At 37.1% G+C, this 24,198-nt stretch overlaps 1 protein-coding gene across 1 annotated transcript in view; it reads right to left on the reverse strand.

Annotated features, from left to right (window-relative positions):
- Window positions 1-1,962: 1,962 nt before the first annotated feature.
- LOC128741781 (protein spaetzle 3) overlaps window positions 1,963-24,198 on the reverse strand; it is a 52,111-nt gene continuing 29,875 nt past the window's right edge. The window contains exons 3-7 of the mRNA XM_053837815.1: window positions 13,581-13,714; window positions 4,109-4,233; window positions 2,779-3,162; window positions 2,598-2,723; window positions 1,963-2,537 (exon numbers count right to left, since the gene is read on the reverse strand). Of these exons, the coding sequence (XP_053693790.1) occupies window positions 2,381-2,537; window positions 2,598-2,723; window positions 2,779-3,162; window positions 4,109-4,233; window positions 13,581-13,714 (926 nt within the window). The 3' untranslated portion in view covers window positions 1,963-2,380. The remainder of the gene's footprint in view (window positions 2,538-2,597; window positions 2,724-2,778; window positions 3,163-4,108; window positions 4,234-13,580; window positions 13,715-24,198) is intronic.

Genomic DNA, 24,198 nt, shown 5'->3' on the forward strand with positions numbered 1-24,198 from the left:
TTGATGCGCATATACTGCACAACTACGAAACATTTATGTTGAAATTTATTATTTATTCTAGCGAATAGTTTACTAAGGCATAAATTAAATCGAACAGGATGATCTGACAGTAAAACTTGTATTTCCAAGTTAACAAAGCTGGCTGACTGTATTAGCTTTTTACCAAAACAAGCTGTATGTAGCGAAAAGCTTCATTAAATTATAACGGTGGCTGTCAAGTGAAAAACATATTGGTTTTATTGCTGCTTTCTGCGGAGCGCAATAAGATTCCTTGAGCTTATAACCTGAGTCTTAGAAGTTAAGACTCTTCTGAAGAATGAGCCACTTGGTTGGAAGGCAGTTTGAAAGCGGTTATGAGAAAGTTCTGGTGGAGCTTATAGCATAGAATGTATGCTTGTCGTACTCTCATATGGGTGGTTGAGGACAAGCGAAACATACATCAGTTTTTAGTACTCAACCTGAACTTTAACGTTAAGCACTGAATTCACAAATCCACTTGTCCCATTTTACCTCATAGGCCCGTGAAGCTATGGAAAAGTAGAACATCAATATTCGATAACTAAGTAAGTAAAAATTTAATAGATTTGCGGTCTTTTGCAAAACCGTGTGTTTTGTGTATTTCGATAATTACCTAGAACAATGTATTCTTGTACAATTCTACTAAAAAGCTTAGTATGGTTCCGTACTCGGTAGAACTGGAAATTTTCTTTCTTCAGCAAAGTTGCTTGCTTTTATAGTTTTAACAACGTTTCCGAAGAAACTATGTCTATACTTCCTAATATAAAAAAGTTTTTTTTTTATTTTTATTATTACGATGACTAACTTTTGACACTTTTAGATTATAGCGGGTATTCAAACGAACAAAAGTGCTGAAGACCCTTAATGCTAAAATGAAAGCAAAGACGCTAGGAAAACCCACACTTTTCGCCGTTTTAGACCACTGTGCATCGGGTTTTGTTCAAAATGGTGCAACCAGATTGGCTGAAAACTTTACGTGAAAATTGAATTAAATGCCTATTGTGCATATATGTCTTTGTGTTATCAAATTATCTTTTCCAGCCCTTCTCATTCCGTCTGTTTTCCTGCCAGTCATCATCAACTGAATGAATACACGGGCAGAATAGGCAAGGCACAAAAAATTTCACTCGATTGTGAGGAACGTGCTGCTTGAGCCACAAATGCTAATACCTGATACCTTAAACAAACGAAGGTCAAAAAATCGAAACTTACTGCGAGAATTCAATGGTCGGTTGCCAAATAGGTTTCAAAGACCGTCAACCTTTTATCGTAGATTAGAACTATACTGTAGTAACTAATTTATGAAGCTTGCACACGCGAAACTTAAATTTCTTTTACATATTTCCCAATTATATTTTATTCAGTTTTTAATCGTTTTTATGTTCATTTTTTAGTGTAGATTAACTTTTCTGATAGAAAAATTATCAGTTTGAATATCCTCGTTGAATTTACATTACTATTAGCGAGATCTAAGAAAGTATCAAAGAATTTCTCTACTCGCAATTATAGGACGAACTCGTCTGTTCATATTGAAGTTCTGAAGTTCTGATTGGTTCAAAGCGAAATTCCAATGAACAAAAATCTCGAAATGTACATCGTAGTGTAGCGCAATGTAAGCTTTTGGCGATCAAAACACAGTGTTGAACTTATAATATTCAAAGCAATTCCAAGCGTTAGTGCTATGCTAACGCTAAAATCTACCATCAACCTTGCGTCCACATTATGTTTTATGCTGTCATTCTACCGGTTTATGCGTTTTGCTCGTTTTTCTGATAGCTTTACCTCAAAGCTTAACTGCTTGCTAACGCTTTCCGATAGATGTCTCTTGGCAAGTATCATCGGGTTCGTTTGAGAAACAGCGTTGGAATCCTTTTATCTATCGGATATCTGCAAATCGACTCACGCAAGGAAAAATAAATTACAGACGAATCAATTTTTCCGAATTGTTATCTAATCCTACATATATTTACAGAAAAATAACTTAAATTTTTACAAGAGAAAAATTCTAATCGAATCTAAATAGGTAACGCATCTGCTTCTAGCGCTTTATCAAAGTTCGCTTGGTTTGCAAACAAAATTTGGCTACATGTTCCCTCATTTCGTCGGTATGTGGTAACGGGTACTATTCAAAATTCAAATTATTAATCTAGTTCGATCTTACAAGAAGCAATAATTAAAAATGGTTGAATCTCTTTCGTATAGTTTCCGCTTTTGCCTATCACTATCACTAGAACATACAGCACTAGACTAAAGAGCACAACTAGGAGTTTGCAGCTTGGTAAGAAGCGTGACAACTTCCTTCATTCCGAAACGAATTTTCTGTATTGACATTTGCTTGCACTCGCGTTTTTTTTTTGTTCTTCTAAGGATTACACCGACACACGCAACACGAAGGAAACAAGAACCAGTCCATGAAAATTCCCTTGCAGTCATTGTCCGGATCGTAGGCCAGCAACCGGTGCCATTTATATTTTTGCTCGCAGCCACAATCGCCGGAGCAGCGAGATGTTTGAGTTTTCCTAAAAATGAGCAAATAAGCTTTGTTAATTATTCCTTAAAATTACGAATTATGCACGTACGAGCAAACTTCCTGGTGAATGGCTTGCTCGAAGTGTTGTGTATTCACAATGGCACGAACTTTTCCGGCAGAATTTGAAGCCCAGTATGGAGTGACGATCTCGATCTTCGATTCACATGCATCGACTCTGTAAAAAACTGTGAATTAAAACTTGCTAAAACTAAATTCGTGTCGTCACTCACCTCCCCGTACTCTCGCCACTACTATCGGACGAACTTTGCTGTCGTCCCGTAGATCGATTGCTATTGCTGCTTGAACTGCTTCCTCCGCCGCCGCCGGTACTTCCACTGGAGCCTCCACCCCGGTTCGAACTTTGCCTCTTGTCGCGCAACCTTCCAAAGTAGGAATCCCCTCCGCTGACGAACATTTCCGGTGCATCCGGTGATCCCGGCACACCGTACAAATCCATCAGCTCCGGCAGTATCGTGAAATGATCATCAACGTCCTGCAGGTGACGTTTCCGTTTCCGGCTTGGTTGCAACGGCGGAGTTCGCGACATTTCAAAGTCGCCGTACATTCGCTTCATCAACGCCTTATTCTCATCGATGAACGTTTCGATTTTGTCTCTGTGAAGGTATACAAAAAGGAAAAACAAACAATCGTTTCATGATCGTATTGACCTCTTGGGGCTGCTGCACATTGCTGTGAGATTATTTTCGATTCACAGGCACAGATAATGTGCCTGAACGCAAAGAGTGGCGACACGCGGCTGTCGTCGTCGATTGAAGCTTGCTAGCAAAGTGAAAGATAGTTCCGAGGATGGCCTTGTATTTTTGCCAGACCGAAAAAGCGCAAATGAACCAAACTTAGAGGGGTAAGCACTAGACCAGCAGCCTTGACTCCATTGGTTTGTTCGCTAAATGGCATTAATAAAAACGAGCTCCAGTTCGCGACAAACGATGTTTTGTTTTCAGGAAAATAATTTCCGAATGGAAACCTATGGAAGTTTTTAACCCTGACAAATTTCGCGCTGATACGTTTAAGCGACTAAACCTTCACTAAATGCAACGAAACGTTCAGATGCAGACTGTATCTAATTATGTAACATTGCATAATTTGGTTTCCCAGAATTTATGTTGAAGGCCATTTGGAAACGCAGAAACCTTTTATAAATATTTTTATAAATAAATATTGTCTAATATGATTTTTGAAGTTGCATTGGCTAAGGTCTTTACAACCAAAAAATTCAGTAAATCTTAAGAAAGTGCTTTTTTCTACTGCTTCTCAATTAATTAAACCACCGCGTGGAAAAAATCATTTAGGAAACGTGTTTTAAAAAGTTCAGTAAACCCAAACACCTACTACTATAACCACCTATTCTATATATGGAACGGGAGATGTAAAACGTTTTACTAATACAATCCTGAAATAAACTTAGGGTTCTATTTTTACAAGCAACAAACTCTAGCTATGCTAGTAAATTTTATGCTTATCGGTACAAATTATTTCACCTAATGCCCGTTTTTCTTTTCTTTTTTGTTTTTCATGATTTATGCACTCACATTCACTTACATGGGATAACTATTGCCCGCCGTCGGACAGAACAACTGATGATTTTTCTTAACACAAGGAACACCTTTGATCACATCTCCTCGCACATTGAGACCAAGCGCTAGCGATAGAGCCGTCCACCAGATCTGAAAAAAATAACATAAAAATAAAACAAAGCTGTTTAAAGCAATCCAAACAACTCCTCCACATAGTCTAATGCTAGGAACGTAACACCTTCCCGCACAAAGATTCGGCCGGCAGGTTTATAAATGTCTAATCAACTGTTTTAGCCTCCTCCGCACTCGCGCACATAAAACGGCTAGACGCTTAGGTCCTGAGTGAAATGTTAATCGGCGTTCGGAACTAAGTTGACTCACCCGCCCCGATGCGATGGCGATGGATGGAGCTACACTTGGACGATCATGCTACCCAAGCCTCAACTCCTGTTCTGCAAATTCTCCCGAAACACTGAGACAGTCATCTCACGTATCGGTTAGTCGTGACAGTTTGATTGTATGGGAATGGAAATAAATGTGCTGCGACGAGGTTCGTCGCCTATCTCGCGAGAACACACTCCTGAAACCATGATGGGCGGCTCATCCAGGTGGCTACCCAAGGCAACCGTTTGTCTATAGCAATCGACGATTTATATTCTACTCCGGTGCTGCACATTCACTGCCGCAGCCTGGATGTCATTGACAAACTGATTTATTTTATAATTTTCGCGAGTCGGCAAAACACGACTTCGATATATCGGAATTAGAACCAGTTTTTTTTTTAATCTTGATTTCACCGCTCTCGCACCTTGTCGACGTTTGCTTGCTTTGGGGAACTCCAATCTGGCAAACGAGTGTAGAATTGTCATTTCTTCTGTTAACCCAGAAGCAGAATCGGTTAACCATGAACAGCAGATCGCGAATCGAGCAGCCGTCGTCGGTACCTGGCCTTGTCCTTAGCGTGTGGTCACTTGATACGTAAATTTATTTGCATTTTAATAACATACCGCTCGAATCACAGATATTCGAGCGGTGCCTGATCTACATGTACATGCTGACCGTGTCGGCGGCGGCAGTCAACAAAAGCGAAAGAAGTTGTTTTCGGATTGTTCAAGCTCTGCTGCCCCAACCAGGGTGTGGTTCGTTGTGTGCCAGAGTCTACTCTTTGTTCACGAGCACCAACCTATGCTAGAACGAGGCGTGGAGGGGGAGGGGCGTGGATTTGAGTGAAGAACAGGTGTGGTGAACTACAACAAAACTGAAGTTGTTTGCACTCAATCAATGAGTTAGCGGAGTAAAGAAACTAGTTTAACGCTGAGAAAGCTAGAACGGGTGCCGAGTAATATAAATTATTGATTAAAATTGATATTCGAGTGCATTCGTCTAATTTCCGTGCTAATGAAACAAATGTCGCTAACGCAGATTGAAGTGCAGCTGCAAATTGCCTTGCTGATTATTTTGATTTTAATTCTAACTTCTAGTTTTTCAGAATGTATGCTATGTATGCTGCATCACAATTATGTGATTTAGAATACTGAACCATGCAATGGAGTATTTATTCATAGAAGAAATGAGCAACGGAGTTAGAATCAACTGTCAAACAACCACAGAGCGAAGCCAATATTGCTATATTACCAGAAATATGTAACCATACACATTAAAAGAATGCTGCCTGCTTTCAATTTCGATAACTAAGCAACGACTTGCAATATGTCAGTATGCAATCTGAATTGATTCGTCTGCTCTCAATGGCATTTTACAATTATATGCCGAAAATATACTCAAATAAATCCTATAATAAGAAAACTGAACAGCGATTTCAGGATTCTAGTGCATCTTTTATGAAATACACCATGAATAATTTTCAATATAACATGAATTTCTTGCGGTACAAAGATCAATGTTTGTTAATAATTTACACATGTAAAGCTGCCCAGGTAAGCAACAAGCATTACCAATGCAATTTAAATGCAAGATAATCAGAAAAACTGCCTTACAACCAAGGGGCCCAATCTTCAGAAGGCTTTTACCTCTTTAAGAATCAGATCATAAGCTTAAGTAGTCTTATCACACTCTGCAGAAAGCAGCAATGAAACCGGTTATGTATTTCGCTGCTTGACAGCTACCGCCATAATGTTAGCTTTTCGTTACATAGCTATAAAGCATACAGTTTTTACATACAGCATGCTCTGGTAAAAAGCTAAATTAGGTAAAGATTTGGTTTATAGCAAGCATTGTAAAATATCCCATAGAATATTTAATAAATTTTCAGCAGTCTCCGTTGGTTTTCAGCATATGCACATTAAATATTATCTTGCATAGTAGTATGATAAGTGGATCGAAAATTTTATTCGTAAACTGGTTGTTTTAACAAAATAAATATATTCAGGTAATCTCAATTTCTAGCAAAATCAGCAAAAGCAGCAGTTTTCCGGAGCATTCTGCAACCTTTTCTGGCGTACCACAGGGGAGCAACCTTCAACCACAACTGTTTTCTCCTTTTTTAAAAAACTGTCAGCTCTCCTGCCACATGCTACATTTATGCTCACCATGAAAGAATCTTTAATCATCACGCAAGATAAGTTTGCACGGCGAAGTTATGTATCTAGAAACCGGAAGTCTATGCTGGAAGGAGTGTCTTACAACCGCTGATAGATAAACTGAAGCAGGTATACGACGATCAAGGAGAAACTATTACAGCATACGCGGACGATATCACGGTGATAATTAAGCATTCTTCCAAAACGCAGATGGTGATTGATAGCTTTCGCCTATTCGGAACAGCATCCGGAGCGCAACTAAATTTACAAAAAACCGTGGGCCTCAAACTGTCAGAAGACTTCCCTACCCCGCAAGAGCTTATAATCCAAGACGAGGTGAAAATCCTCGGTGTAAATTTCTGCCGAACAATTGAGGAAACCGTACGCTCTAACTGGGACAAATTAAAGCGTAATCTGAACTCACTTCTTTGGTTAAATCATACGAGAATAATGAATGTAAGGCAGAGAACTTGGATACTGAATACTTACATATGCTCCAAGTTATGGTATATCGCATCTATATTACCATTGCCAGCTGGAACAGGAACAGTGATTAAACAACGAATATCGCAGTTTCTTTGGAGTGGAACTCCGCACAGAGTTCGATATGAACAAATTGTTAAACCGAAAATCAACGGAGGTCTTGGGTTACACTGTCCGCTTCGAAAAAGCAAGTCACTTCTAGTAAATCGATTTCAAGAAACCAGAAGGATACTCCCCTACCAAAATGGATACGCTTTGCAGACCAGGAGCCGAAGAGAGATACAAAACATCCCTGTCGAAATGTCACATATCAAGGAGATAATAAAAGAACTTCTTAGCATTCCGCTAGAAGTGATAACCGAATCGACAGCGCAAAAGTATACAAACACTTTCTCCATAGACTCCCAGAAAATCGCATCGAACGTGACGCTAACAGGGACTGGCCCAAAGTTTGGAGAAACATAAACCGCAAAGAATTGACATCTGAGGAGAAGTCTGTATATTACCTACTCTGCAACGAAAAACTAGACCATCACCAGCTGAATCACAGAGAGAACCGCAGAGACACGCCCAACTGTGCGAATTGTGACGCTGTTGAGACACTGGAACATAAATACTCAGAGTGCACGTATATTCAACCACTATGGAATTACATATTCACAGAATTATCAAGCATAGCTAGAATTCAATCTTTCAAGACTTTACAATACCCAGAGCTGCAAAGAGCAAATCATCCAAACGGCATGAGAAGAATAATGAAGATGTTCATTAGATATATTATATTCATAAACGAAACACCTCAATCAAGCCAGAATGTTGCGAATTTGATACACAATTTGACCATGTACATATAAAATTTTAAAAATAAAGAGGATTAAAAAAAAAAAATATCCCGTGGAATGATATAAGCGACATTGCTTATAGATCCACCCGACCCCTTTTGGTCCTTCACGAACAGCATTGACAGTAGCTAGGTAGATAAATTCGATTCTGCAGTATTTGCATACAATGGGAAATCTTTGAGGTGATGGTAGCTACCCCCATACATACATACATACGTTTAAAGAATCTTTAAGGGGACTAGAACATACTTTCACTACATTGAACCGCAACGCCCAATAGACAGATTGGAGATTGGTGCCCGGTAACATGTAACATCTCGAAGTACTTCGCCATCTACGGGATATAAAATATTTGTTACAACGTGGCAATCATATTTGTGATCTTGGCGTCTTCCTGGATAATGTAACATTATCTTGCGACATTGTCTCCAGAGCTAATAAGCAACTAGGGTTTATTTTCAAAACTGCTAAGGAGTTTCCGTGACCCTGCACCTGCAAGGACGGAATGCAACCTCGTTCACCGTTAGCCCTGAACGAAAAAACAACAGCTTGAATATTCTCTTCTCGCCGATCGTCAGTCACAGAAGGATCTTCTTCGGGAGCTTGGCGCGAAAGACATATACTTGACGCCTACCTTCTTGGTGGAGGTCCCATATAGCCCTAGCTGTGCTGGCGGCCGGCCAAATGGAATTCTTGGTGGAGGACATAAAGTACTCGGTCCTCTACGGGTCTTTGCCGCCCAGCGTCATCTAGTTTTCGTACTATTCGTCGCTCATTATGACCGCGATATCGTGTTCTCAGGACGATTGCCCGCTACTCAAATACAGCCAGTCTCGACTGACGCTTCCGCATAAAAATGCCCATTTTGGCCAAGAACCTCTTCACCGTTTAGCCGGCTACTCCGACCTCCCGATCCAAGACGTGGAACATTGAGACGTTAGCTTCTGCTGCACGATATTGTCGCGAAGCACTGTCAGGCTGCCGGAATCAGGTTTCCGCTCAACGATTTAGCCTTTCTCGAGAAAGAGGATGTTGTAAATGCCGGATTGGTTCTGTTCAGCGGATACGAAGTGCTTCATCATGTCCAACTTCTTCGCTACGGGGTGGAGCTGGCAGTACGAACAAAGTATCGAGCGTAGTTGTTTGACTGTTTTCGCTGTTGCATGCAACCCAACTGATAACGTGGCATGAAAAATCGTTAAGATCAGTCCATGCATATGTTATTGCTAATGCTTTACTGAGATGCAAGCCCTTTTTGACGCTCCTAAGAGCTAGCACCCTTTCTGGTGCCCTTGAAGGCTAGGGCTCTTGACGAGGGCCAGTTTGGCCAACTGCACGCTACGGCGCTGACTGTATGTATATTTTATTTCATATCATGAAGATCACTAAGAGTCCCATGACTTTGCAGGTAAGTCCAGATGTCATAATGCGGTTACTAACTATCGTAGTATATCCATACTTTACACTTTAGTGCTTTAGTAAAGTACACTCAAGTCTTTTTTTATACGATTTATTTTTACGCGGTTTTTTTGACGATTTTTGAATTAACACGGTTTTTTATGACGATTTTTGAATTACCGTGGTTTTTTTACATCATTTTTCGAATTAACGCGTTTTTTCAGGAATTTTTAAATTCGAGCGGTTTTTTTGATGATTTTGATTAACGCGGTTTATTTTATGTCAATTTTTGAATTAACATTTTCCAACATTTTTCGAATTTCTTAAAGTAACCGCGTTTCTTTAAACAGTTTTATTTTACACGCCACGTATCCCCCGTGTAAAAAAACACTTAAGTGCATTAGAAAATCTACATAATTTTGAACAGAGCATAGTAACGATCATCTCTAATAGTCAGCACAAAGCTAATTGCTAACTCCAGAATATTTTGCATATCATTTGCTTTGCCCCAAGGCAGTGGGCTTGGCGCTCTCATCTTTATTATCTATATTAATGACCTGTTGGAGCTCCTCTCATCATCGAAACTTTCTTTTGCCGACGATCTTAAAAAAATTCCTGTGTTTGCCACTCCTGTCGACTACATCGCATTACAAACAGAGATAAACTATTACTAATTTGGTGCGGTGACAATGGTATGTGTGTAAAAATGCAAAGTAATTTCCTACAGTCGCTGCAATCAGGGATGGTTCGATCACTTTTCGGCTCAATTTTGATTCATTTGACAGTACCGTCTTAGCTTAGCCAAATATAACAATGTTATGTGTGGGAGATTTGTAGAACTATTTCTAATCTACAATTTTCCTGAATAAAGTTTTGCTGTATCTTTTGTAGTTACGGTGCTACAACGCTAGTAACTAGTCAGTGACTAAATGAACGTTCATTTAGTCACTAATAAGATACTAGCATTGTAGCGCCGTGACTACAAAAGATACAGCAAAACTTTATTCAGCAAAATTATAGATAATAACCTGTTCTACAAATGTCCCATACGTAGCTATGTCATATTTTGCTCCGTTAAGACGGTACTGTCAAATGAATCAAAATTGAATCAAAGTGATCGAACCATCCCTGGCTGCATTACTGTTGCTCTCTATCACTATAAAATAAAATCGGATTGTCTGGAACATAGAGTTATTTGCCATCTAACGCAGCTGCTTGGTTTTATGCGGCGTCATGCTTCTGTATTCTTTGACTTTTCAACCTCAAGCAGTACAGCGTTTGCTCGCTTATCCGAAACATTTTGGAGTATGCATCCCCTGTTTGGATGCCTTTCCACGTAACGCAAACCTTCGCGATTTAACGAATCCAGAATAAATTTTTGCTATTCCTCTAGCGTCAGCTGCCATAGAATGAACCAGTTAATCTTCCTAACAATCCAGTTAACAAACAAACAATCTGAACTAAACGAACTGCACTTTTTATATGGTTTGAATGTTACAGAACACACATTGTTGAATTCAAAAATTACCTCTGCGGTCCAGTAAATCCGACGTCCCGCAAGGACCTCATTTAGGCCCCTTACTTTTCACTGTATGTGTCGATAATGTTGCTCTTATACCGAATCACCTAGAGTATTGACTTATGTCGATGTTGTGAAACGGTATATGAAAATTGCAAACAAATCCGATCTATAGCAATTTTAACAAGATGTTATATATTTGAAAGTTAGTAGATGTAAATTCATATAGAAAACAGGTTAATTCACTTTTCTATTTAAAAATCCATGTTTATTCATGTTCTCCAGCTTTACAGCACAGTCGAAAATATGTAATCAGAAACTTTTTTCACATGAGTTTGTCACACATGTATTTTATTCTTTAATATTATTTTCAAAACCACACATTTAATCAAAACAGACGAATCACGTGTTTGTTAGTATTATGAAATCACACACTGAAGAAGAAGAAATTAAAGAAATAAACATTTTTATCCTAATGCTATTTTCTTCCAAATACCATGTGCATTTTCACTTTGTTATCAAAACGGGACGAAAATGGTACGTTCTGCTAACACTGGCGAACGGTTAAACATATGCGGGTGAATCATGGCCAGCCGGCGTGATCAGCTGATATTCCGCAACTGACTTGTGCTTGTGAGATTCCAGTCAAGACATAGACAGCAAACCAGTAGAACAATAATAGACTTTGCTGCGGGTGCAGATTGGAATTAGAAACCGGCGACAAAACTAAAATATCCAACTAAATTTTGCAGAAACTTACACCAGCGATATCATAAGTTGTTATATTACAAGATTATCATTACAAATAATAATCGTTACAAATTTACGCTCTCAAAAGAATATCAAAACCGTGGATAAACAACCTCAAACAACACTTTCTGATATCCAGCACGATTCACACTATCATAGACTTCCGTAATATTACTCATACAAACCGATATGGCCACGGCCACCGGCCGTTTTGCGTACGCCACTCTTTATATTACCCAATAATTCCGTCCTGCCAGCATTTTTAACAGTTCTGATATCCAATATTAATGAACGGTTAGCTTAATATGTCGCTTGGTATATACAAATATTATTATTTTTGCTCTATCCACCACAGTATCCCGTTGGCCGAACTCCGACTGGTGGGTGTAAACCATCAGGGAATGAAAGAAGTCATCGGAATTCCGCATTCAATAACAACAATAATAATAGTCAGAAGAATTCCACTATCAAAAAAAGACTAATAAAAACCGGTCCGCTTGCAAATCATTCTTGTGTTTCAGATTGTAATGTCAACCTCAAAACCGGAACGATATAGGCAGTGCCAATCCCAATGAATGTTTGCGTGCAGATTTCCTTCCCCCCCGGCCCAAAAACTGCAGCAGGTTTGGTGGGTTTCAGACAATGGGTATTAAAATGTCAATGAACGAAGCCTCGGAACAGATAGTGCTGTTTCATGTGAGTTTGATTAATGAGCCTGTCATATGGAAATTTATTTGATCGCCTTACAGGGGACTTTACACACCACCTGTCAGCCGCGAAAGGTCGGCTACGCTAATTAAATCTATAGTCACACCACTTGACCTCCTTGATCCACCAGCTGGATATTTGAGGTTTGAGTTTGTTATTACCGAACAATTGATTCAAACTAGATACAGGCAGTTTTTGGTCAGATAGAACCATTTCGATGTGTTATGGAAATTCTCGCTTACCATCATAATAAGAAACAAATTCATATACAAACTTCCGACTTTTCGAACTGGTTACCACCGTTTTCATTTATTACCGCTACCGATTGTGCTAAAATACAAACCGGCGGGATTTGAATAAAACCTTCAAAATCGCAAATAAAATACCAATTCAATTATTATGCCATATAACCTAAACACACTGATGATGGTTTCAAGCTCACGGACTATCGAAAACTGTCTCAACTCTCAGGTGCCAGAATACCGATACCTTTCGCTAATGATTGGTGATGATGAAATCACTACTAAGGAATTCCAATAAATTTTAGTTTTGAACCGCTGAGCCGAACGCGCAAATGCCGGATATTCATGGATGACAATACCTACTATTCGCGTGAAACCGATCCCGGAGCGGAGAATTTGAAGTATCATGATAGTTGCTGATATCAAGCTGCTGACATTTGCCGTGCGGCGATCGAGCAACGCCCAAAACCGTGCCGAATCGGGAAGCAAAACCGACCGCGTGAGGCCAGTGCTCCTGTTCGCGGCGTTCCTTTCATGGTATCCTGCGCATTTGTGGTGGCAGCAACGAGCAACATTGCCGTGGCAAGTAAGGGGACACAATGAAATGAGAACTTGTTCTCATGAAAATGCAATTTTACTTTTTTACCTTTTCCTCTTCATCAGGATGACCATGTGGCGTGAATCTCGAAACAATGTAATAAAGTTTCAACCATACGACCAAGTCATAAACAGGCCCCTCACATTGAACGCTACCGATCTCTGCTGCACATTAGCGATCATTTACGTACAGCGGTAGAAGTCGCGTGCCTATTAATCTTTGGGCGCTACAGCGCCGACCTGACTTCCTTATTCCGTTTAAATTCCGTATTTTACTAAATATCATAGCTGTTCTCAACACAAATAGTAATAAAAAGGCTTTGTTTAACAGTTCGCCAATCAGAACTGTAGCATTAAACGGATTATAACATGTCAGTTAACTTGACGCTAATCGTTTAACATGAGCAGTGTAACTTACCGGTATCTGGACAAACGTTCCGTTGCTAACTTGAGGATACGCAAATAATGGCACGACAGGAACTGTTCCATTCTTTAAAAATATTGGACCCTGAATGGGGGTTACCGTTGGCATACGAGACTGTTTACGATTGTCTGAAAACGAAAAAAAAAACGAATACAAAAGAATTATTATCCGAGTATAATCTCTTTCATTCAATACACAATGATTCATCACTAACTACAAAGACCTCTGTGTACATAAAAAAACAACTAGACGCGATGGAATTCATGTTTAAATGTTTCAGTCGAGACTGTAATAATTAGTCTAATCAATAGTTGTTCAACCAATTTATCTAGATAGTAAGTACTGATTCAGTTCAACTAGAAAGGCAAGTTAGTGTACATGATGCTTCCACTTTTAACGAGTCTATTCGCATTAAAAATATAATTTACTGTTCAAAGGAAAACAGCGCGAATCATACTTAATCATACTTATAATCATACAAAGATTTATGCTTCCTCAAGCTAATCTTTTCAGGTGCACGCCATACTAGGAATAGAAAAAAAGCCGGGTGTGATCAACATCATTTGATCAATGCATCCATCATATAAGCACGCGAAACTAGATTATTTCGTGTAAATAATTTTTCCAAGAAATGGTCGATACTACAGGGTAAACTCATAACAGCGTAAATGAATCTAAACTACGACCGTGATGTGTAAAACGTTGTTCCAGATATAATCTCCAGATAAAAACGAATGGACTACAGCTTTCTTGGTACTGTCAACTTGGTTATGCGGTCAACCGTTCGGGCTGTGCTTGGGGGGCTATCAAACTGGATTGTGCGAAACGGCAGCAAATAAATATAACCATTCATAGGAGAACAATCACAACATAAAATTAAAATACAATGAACGTCGTGCCCCAACCAAGTCGGCACGTGACAGGCGCGATATAGCTATGCACGCCCTGACACGACCCGGGAGTAATCACTAATATTGCAATAAACTATACAACTGTCATGCATGTCAAGTCCCGGCTACCGCGCTCCAGACGTACGCTGTATAATAAAATTAAATATTTTAAAATGTTTTGTTTGTGAATATCGGTGAAGTTATATCATACAATATTATATTATGTAATTTTACTAGATAATCACGCCTTTATGCTCAATATAACTTTTATTCAGCGACAGATACTTTGAGTTGTCCACAAAAGCAAATTTCGTGGTCCGATGCTGTTAATCCGATCCTAATCGTTGTCGTTACAAAAACCTCCAATCTTTCTCGTTAAGAAAAATATTATGTTTATTTTCTTATAAGAAATATAAATTTCTAACCAAGTTGATTATCTATGACGTTTTTCAAAAGAAATTTAATTTCCCTGTTCTAAGTGCCATATATTCTATTTTAGTTCAAAAAGTCGTGGCCAAAACATAAATTTCAGAACCAGGATAACAATAAAAAATTACTAAACCAATGTATGTTCTGCTCGTGACGGATACCCCTAAACGTTCATGCGGTCATGCATCGTAAAATTCTGTTATAGTAGTTGCACGACATGCGTTCAATTAAAAGGCACAGCTACGTAAATCAAAACGGAACTCTAGCTTAGACAAACTATAAACATATCAACTGAGAAGTAAATCAATATTTTTTTAAACAAATGCATGAATTGCACACTTAAAACAGAATTGCCTAACAGTGTTGTTGATATCTCAGAAAACAAAAGCTGTCTGAGTAAAGAAGAGACTTTTCCATTTTATTCTGCTGCTATGGAATTCACAAAATATTCAGTTCACAAATAGGGTCTATTTCTAATTCCCGTCGTAGTAAGTAAATCCATTCTAATTTTCATCATTTGTTGGATGGATTTAATGAATACTCCAAAAGTTCTTGTGCTGATTTGACTAAAACATATTTACTTTTCGATCCGTGAACTTTGGAATCACTGAAAAGCGATTATTAAAGGATATTATTGAAATTACGCAGCTGACTTTATTTCTTAAATTCGTCGTACCGTTTTAAAATCCGTCCATCAAAATTTTTCATCGTCTGAACTAAAAATCATAACAATGCCCAAGTAACAATGTGAGTTTTATTTCACTCTTATCACGGTTCTCATGACCAATTTTGGTTGTTAAAACCATCATAAGAATATAATAAAACCCAAATTGTTACTTGGGTGTTTACAAAGCTAACGCGCATGTATTTGTGTAGAACGGCATGACAAATGTTATTCTGCAAAATTTCTGCAGGTCAGGCAAGTTTTCCTGGCTGTAGAATAACGACAATGCGTTGCGTGAGTTATTTTCATTTATGAATGACGGAAATTAAAACGATTAGTCGACATTTTCTTCTTCTTCGCACGAAAAAACGTAGGAAATTTGGTTGGTAGGACTTCTTTAATGATAAAAAGCATTTAAATAGATCTCAGCTCACTTCCCGAGCAGGAGAAAATTACTGAAGAATACCTGATCCAGATATTTTTTGGGTGAATAACTGCATATCTGAATTTGGTATTGACGAGGTTGATATAAGAGGTAAAATAGCTAAAATAATAGCTAAAAAATGTTCTATAAACACTTAAATAATAACTGATTTTGCTATTGCAATACCTAAATAATATCAAATGTTTTTGCACACGGGACGTCAATCGAATATCTCAGTTTGGTATTACTATGCTATTCAATACTAAATCTATATCTCATTTTGGCATTTTAAGAAAAAAATGAAATATCTCGTTAAGTTATTCAGATGATATTCAATACTAAATGAATATCTCCTTTTAGTATTATAAGAAAAAATCATTAATATTCCATTTTGTTATTGCTATGGTATTCAATTCTAACAGAATTGCTCATTTTAGTATTTTTACCCAAAATTAAAATACACTGAAATCGCTTTTTACGCAAATTTCAGAATTTACGTGGCTTTTCGTGATTTTGAAATTTACGCGAATTTCGGAATTTACGTTGTTTCGATTTACGTGGAACGCATCATTCGCGTGAAAAGTGACTTGAGTGTACCTCATTTAGCTGATACGTAGAAAAATAAACATCACAGTTAGCTTTGTAAATTTCCATATTCTTTCCAGCAGTTTTCTGAGTTTCATGTTTATTTAAAAACATCAATCATAGGCATAAAGGCCTGTCCGGCCATACAGCACACTTCACCCTATATGATTTACAGTATTAATAAAAATCTTAATCAACCTTAGACGTTAATTTTAGAACATTTTAAATGCAAAAATCAGATTTAGGTACACAAAATTCCAACCAAGTGGCATTTTTAGTATCTTCGGACAACTTGTTTATTTTTGTCCAGCTTTTGTACGGAGAGGATCCATAGTGCGTCGAAGCAGCGCTAGCATCGAACATTAGGCCGTACGAATAAAACAGTTTGCTTTGCTTTTCCCGTGTAAATCTTATGGGAGAGTATGCTCTAACTCTTTTATTCATACGGCCTATTGTTTGTGCGAACGAGACAAATCGCATTTTGAAATATGCTTACATACTTATTTCTTACATGCTTCTTAGATAACGCTAACATTGTTTTCTGAATACACCATTGTGTGTGAAACCCGTACCTGATACGACGTCACTACAGCGGAGTTTTCAAAACCATCTAATAAAACCGCACTCTCATTGAATATTTTGCTTAGTCTTTTTCCTCGCTCTAGTGCGCTGCTAAGCATTAAATTCACGTAAAATACGAATTGCGTAAAAATAAATCGCATAAGCGACTTCAACACTTGCCAAACCGCAAGATTGGTTGCCGAAAGTAAAACGCCGTGTGATGTGATACAACAATCCCGTCGACTAAACTAACGTCCCGAAAGTAAAGTGAACAGATCTCTGCTCACGCCACGGCACCAATTATTTTCGCACAAATCTTCGGTTTGGTGCAGTGCCTCAGAATTGTATGACATTTGGCAGTTAATGGGCTTATTAAAAAAATAGTATTTAAAAAATCGAGATCTCCAGTTTTCCCTGAAAGCTCTAAGGGAAATTTTCAGATTTTCTCGGACATCGCTTATTTGAAAAATTCATAACTCTTGAATCAAGCATCGTAGAACAAAGATTTTTTGTAAAGATACAAGAAAATTTTCTTAGCAATCTAGGAAAAATACCAGTTTTCACAAAATTTTCCACGGCAGTGGTAAAGAAAAGTCGAGAAAACCATGTTCTAATTCAAAGATTTTTTTTTAAATATTGTTTTCTTATTTTCAAATTCATTATTTTTTAGTGAAAAAACTTTACGATAGTGTTTTTGTTAGTCTAAAGCCGGAAAAGGTAATTTTTATAAACATTTATTTATCTCAAATAATCATTTCTCAGGAACTAAGCATCGCTGAGAAAATCCTGTTTTATGAAAATATTAGTTATATTTCTTGGTTATCCACAAAAAATGCTTCCTGGAAAAAAAATTCTACAAAATCTTTCTCGGTGGTAGAAAATTTCAAAGAAATGTCGGAAAATCTATGTTATAATTCTTAAAAATTACGTTTTTCTTACCCGTAGATTCATAATCTTACGATGACAAACATTTCACGATGTCGTCACGATTGACCATAACTCAGGAAGAAAACTTAACGCTATCGTAAAATTTTTGTCATCAAAAGATAGGGAATTGGACTTGATATTGTACTCAAATCAGACTTGAAAAGGAAAGTGAACTTAGAATTGAGCTTGAAATTATACTTCAATTGGATGTGACGTTGGGATTGGATTGGATGGAACTGAAAGTTGGACTTTAAGTTGAACCTAATTTACTGTTATTGCTTAAAAACTAAACTTGAAATTTTCCTTAAAATTGGATTTGAAATTGAACATATCAGACTTTCATTTGGACCAATTCAGACTGGAAGCTGGAACATGAAATTAGATGTGGGAGAAAACTTAAAATTGAAATTGAGATTTCACTTGCATTTACACATTAAGGTTGAAATAGTAATAAATGACCAGCCCACAGATTATTGTGTTAAATATAATTATGCGTAGCTTGACATGTTTCAATAATCTTACTTACTCTCGCTTGTGGCCTTTAAAATCGTCATTGGTTACAAATAACATTACAGCCAAAGCACGTTCATCGCAAATAAGATGAGCCATTCGAATGTCCTTCTCTTCTGACATGAATGGCAACAGGCACGATTCGATTCACCGTCTTTTGCTCCGAGAAGGTTTCACTAGTTTACTTTCACAGCTTACCACTTGTTACATAGCAAAAAATATGGCAAATACGCAAAAATTTCTATTTTATTTGTATGAGAGTCCTTATACATACATACATTATGCTTATCCTTGGTAGGAGGCACAGGGGTGAGGGGTCTCAAACCATCATAAAATAAATTCATGTCTCCAAAAACCCCATCTGCCAAATTTGGTTCCATTTGCTTGATTAGTTTTCGAATTTTGTGGAAATTTGTGTGTTATTTGAATGGGAGCCCGCCCACTTGCGTTCTTCATAAAATTGCTCTCTATCTCCCTTCATTAAATTACTAGTCATTTTATCTATCCAAAGACATATAAATTGTTCTGTTGCGTTCAGTGGTTTAGTAGTTATTAGCATTAGAAATCTTTCATTCAAACGTTACACTTATATTTTCGTTTTCACAAAGTGCTACCCAGTCCCATATAGTAAACAAAGACGTAGTACTACGTCAAAAAGTTGCTATTTGTTAGCTTATATGATGCACTAATTTTTTAAAACGGCATTCACTACAAATGGTTATATAAATAAACAAATGCGTTGTTTGTAAAAGGAAACCACACTAACAGATGGTGTGGTTAACTGTCTTCCCTGCTTCTGAAGCAAGGTAATCATAATCACGAAAAAAATGTATGGGAAAATTTGAAGTCGAAAAGTTTCGTTAATTTTAACTGTATTTAGTGATTGAAAATGAAAATTGTAATGAAAACCATATCATTATTACATCTATTCTGAATCGTTTGGTATTCAAACCATCAAAATCCATTCATAATTAGCGTTCTAAATCTTTAATTTTACCCGACGCTCACATTTTTTTATTTTTTGTAATTAGGCCATTGCAAATCATATTTAAAGTTTTTGTCACCCCCCCCCCCCTCCCTTGGAAATTGGCTTAAAAAAATCGGGGGGCAAAAAAATAATTTGTAGGATATGAGTCAAATTTCTTTTTATAAAATCAATTGTCTGTGGGCCTACAGTCTGAAAAACTCGAAAAATGAGTCTCCGAGTTGAATTAACGCTTCTAGCACGAAACAGGAATAGAAAATTCAAACAATGGAACTTCCGAAAATCGTCCAAAAAATTTTTTCTTCGTTTTTGTCTTTTTTCGTATATTTTTGCAAAGAATATTAAATTATCTCGTGTTTGACCCATCCGTTTTTTAAAATTCGAACGCATAACAAAATGGCGGACATTCAAACATAAAAGTAAGGTTTTTAGCCGAAAAAATTGACTTTAAAGATTTATAAAAAATACAAAAATTGTGATATCGAAAAAAGGATGGGTCAAACACTAGATAATTTTGTTAGCTTTGAAACAAAAAAGAATCATGAGAATTGCTTCAGCCGTTCTTGAGATATTTATGGTACCGACTTTCAAAACCTGGTTTCGAGAAAAACGACATTGAAGTTTTTATTCCCTGTGTAATCGCTCCAGACATGCGCGGTACAAATAGCTGTAACTTTGTCAATTTTTGGAATTCGTCGAAATGACTTGAAACACATATGGTCAAAATGTTAATCTTTCGAAATAATCAATAAAAAAAATTTCGATTTTTTTAAATTGAAAAAGTACTATGCCCCCTTAAATAAAATTTTTTAAAATCCATGTTTTTTTTGCTCGATTAAAAAAATCACTTTGTTTTTTTCGCCCCCCCTTCAGTGGCCGAACACCGGAAGGACAAAAACTTTATAAAATATTTGTAATGGCCTTATCCCCAGTACCAGCTACCTTCCTGGGAGACGTAGTCCTACGTCAAAAAAGAAAATTTAACTTGCTTAGTGAGTTATTCATTTGATGTAACATAAAACAGCACAATAATTAATTAATAACAAATTGAGGTATTATACCTCAATGAGGCATTTGTAAGTCATTCTTTGTAACTTCATAGCTGATTCAGTAATTCATTTGGTATAGTACAAAAATGTAAAATAACTTATTAATAGCATATTGAGGTATCATATCTCATCGAGATATTTACGAGTTATTTTTTATAAAAATACGATTACTAATGAATATCAAATTTAGATATGATAGCTGAGTTGGATATTCATTAGGTATGGATGAGGTATTGGCTCCTGCTCGGGTTTGATTGATCGCGTATAATAGACAACGAACTAAAATATTAGGGAATAACTAGTTTTGCATTGTGTGTCATAAAAATGCTGATATTTTTAACAATTTGTGTTGGATAGGACGGGAATAGGCAATTACGACGAAGCAGCAACATACCCTACTTGCCTCAAAAACTGTTCACTATAAAATATAAAATATTTCATCATAATATAACACTGCACAAATATTTCGTAGATATGTTTATTTCGAGAGTAACCTAACCCTCTAAGGCAGCGGTTCCCAAATGGGGGTTCGCGAACCCCCAGGGGTACGCCAAAACTTTAGTTCGCTTCAGAATAGTATAGGGAAATCCGTCAGGGGGTACGCGAACCGAAAAAAGGTTGGGAACCGCTGCTCTAAGGGATAAGGTCCTCTGTGAACGGACTGCGCTTTTAAAGCGTTAAAGCAACACTTGAAACTTGTTTTAAATGGACAACCGTGCCGACATTATGGCACCAACACCACAACATTCTGACCACACGTTCAAGATTAATCATCTTTCAAAAACAATAATTCAGATGAAATGCGAAAAAAATATTCCGCATTTTTCGTCGTGTTTACTTTCGCGAAGAAAAGTGGCATCTAGAATAAAATGATCAAACTCAAATTTTTTGTGAATAATTGACATGCTTTATATAAAATTTTTGTTATATATTTGGTTTGATAAAATATCCGGGTAGACTTTTTGACATTAAAAACGAAAACGATCGCACCGTTCTCACGATGTTGCTCTTTAGAGGGTTAAATGCTTCTTCTGTGCGTTGGTGAAAAAACCCTATCGGCGTTCTCACCCTACCACGCGAATGTAGCTAGCATTTGCGTCGTGAATGAATAATATTAAAAAGTGTTGGAAGAGAGGAAGAGATTTGAAGAGCATCAAAACACACCATCTAATACAGCGAAGAAGTTTCTGTCATAAGCTGTCAAACTGAGGGCTCATTATTGTTCGTTAACAGAAGACCAATATTAGTATCTCGTGCAAGTCCTCCGTTTATGAACTCTCTTTGGTTTTGAAATTTTCTTTCGACAAAACAAACCCCCCCCCCCCCCTCGCCCTTGGAATCGGCTACTTAACTAGCGGGTCCAAAATCTGCATCAATCGGAATGAAAAATCTCCTAAGCGTTCCAATACATTCCAATACGGATAATATCAAATAATACTAAATCCCCATAATAAAAAGGTACGAGGTACAGCCCTAAGGGTTGTACGAAAGAATGACGTAGGACTATATCAGATCATTAGATCAAAGACTAATGTAAACTGCATTTCTGGCATATGTATGTTTATAAGAATTTGTGAGTGCCATTGTTTATGTGAATATTTAAAAGAGAAGAGCGAAATATTCAGATTCAATTCTTCTTTGAATGCAATGGTGGCTTTGAAAATACGTGGGCGCTGGTTCATAAGTACAACGCCTGCAACCATTGAGACATTTTAAAAATCACTTTTGTGCATCTTAATGGTTGAAATAGTAATGAATAACCACCCTACAGAAATTTGTATTAAACATGATTATGCGTAGCTTGACATGTTTCAATAATCTTACTTGTGGCTCGCTTGTGGCCTCTAAAAGGGCCATTGGTTACAAATAACATTAATTCGAATCATTCGAATGTCATTCTCTTTTGACATGAATTGCAACAGGTACGTAAGTTAGCGGCGTCGATTCACTGTCTCTTGCTCCGAGAAGGTTTTGCTAGTTTACTTTCACAGCTTACCAGCAGAAAATATGGCACATACGCAAAAATTTCTGTTTTGTTTGTTTGAGAGCCCTAATCCACAGGGGTTAGAGGTCTCAAACCATCATAAAATAAGTTTATGCCTCCAAAAAACCCCACATGCCAAATTTGGTTCCATTTGCCGGATTAGTTCTTGAGTTATGAGGAAATTTGTATTTCATTTGTATGAGATCCCCCTTCTTAAAGAAGGTAAAGGTCCTAATTCACCATAGAAAAAATTCCTGCCTCGAAAAACCCCGAGTTCAGTAGTTCAATAGTTATTACCATTTGAAATCTTTCATTCAAACGTTACACTTCTATTTTCGTTTTCACAAAGTGCTACCCAGTCCCAGTATAGTAAACAGAGACGTAGTCCTACGTTAAAATACCGATTCTTAAAGGTTCCATATAAAAAATTGAAAATAATGAACATTTACTTAATAATTTTCTAATTTGCATTGTATGCAACGTGAATCTACTACTTTCATTGCACATTGCACAAGCTCTTAAGTCAGTCAATAAATTTCAAAGATATTTATATCAAACAAATGGCAACTTTTTTACCATTTTTAACTATTTTTTTAAATAATTCAAAGTAATTGAGGTTGGAATAAGTATTGCTAATTTTAAATTATATTCAAACGGCTTAATACAACTTACGAATCAACAAAAGATGAAGTAAAATTTCGTTCAAACCTACTAGAACTAATATAGTACATAGGGTTTTTTTCTAATTTCCGTCGTAATACTCCAAAAGTTCTTGTGCTGATTTGACTAAAACACACTTACCTTCCGATCCGTGAACTTTGAAATCACTGAAAAGCGACTATTAAAGCATATTATTGAAATTACGCAACTGACTTTATTTCTTAAATTCGTCGTACCGTTTTAAAATCCGTCCATCCAAATTTTTCATCGTCCGAACTAAAAACCACAACAATGTTTACGAAGCTAACGCGCATGTTTTTGTGTAGGACGGCATGACAAATGTTATTCTACAAAATTTCTGCAGGTCAGGCAAGTTTTCCTGGCTGTAGAATAACGACAATGCCTTGCGTGAGTTATTTTCATTTATGAATGACGGAAATTAAAACGATTAGTCGACATTGTCTTCTTCGTGGCACGAAAAAATGTGGGAAATTTGGTTGGTAGGACTTCTTTAATGATAAAAAGCATTTAAATAGATCTCAGCTCACTTTGATTGACCTCGTATGATAGACATCGAACTAAAATATTAGGGAATAACTAGTTCTGCATTGTGTGTCATAAAAATGCTGATATTTTTAATAACTTTTGTTGGATAGGACGGGAATAGGCAATTACGACGATGTAGCAGCATACCCTACATACATACAATATATACTCTTTCTTGTTGATAATTTCATTTCTGTGTCGCACCTCCAAGGGCAAACGGTATCACAGTTTTATGTTTTTACAAAAACTCCTCGTCCATAATCTGAGTTTCATTACGATCAGTAGAGCAATGAAAATTTTTTTTATCTTTAATTACAAACCTGGTCGTTCTGAAAAGAACGGCTTTTGGTAATTGTTAAAACACTGTTACGAATTTGGGCTTTTTTCTTTGGGTTTCA

Source organism: Sabethes cyaneus, chromosome 3, assembly GCF_943734655.1.
Source record: "Sabethes cyaneus chromosome 3, idSabCyanKW18_F2, whole genome shotgun sequence".
NCBI lineage: Eukaryota > Metazoa > Arthropoda > Insecta > Diptera > Culicidae > Sabethes > Sabethes cyaneus.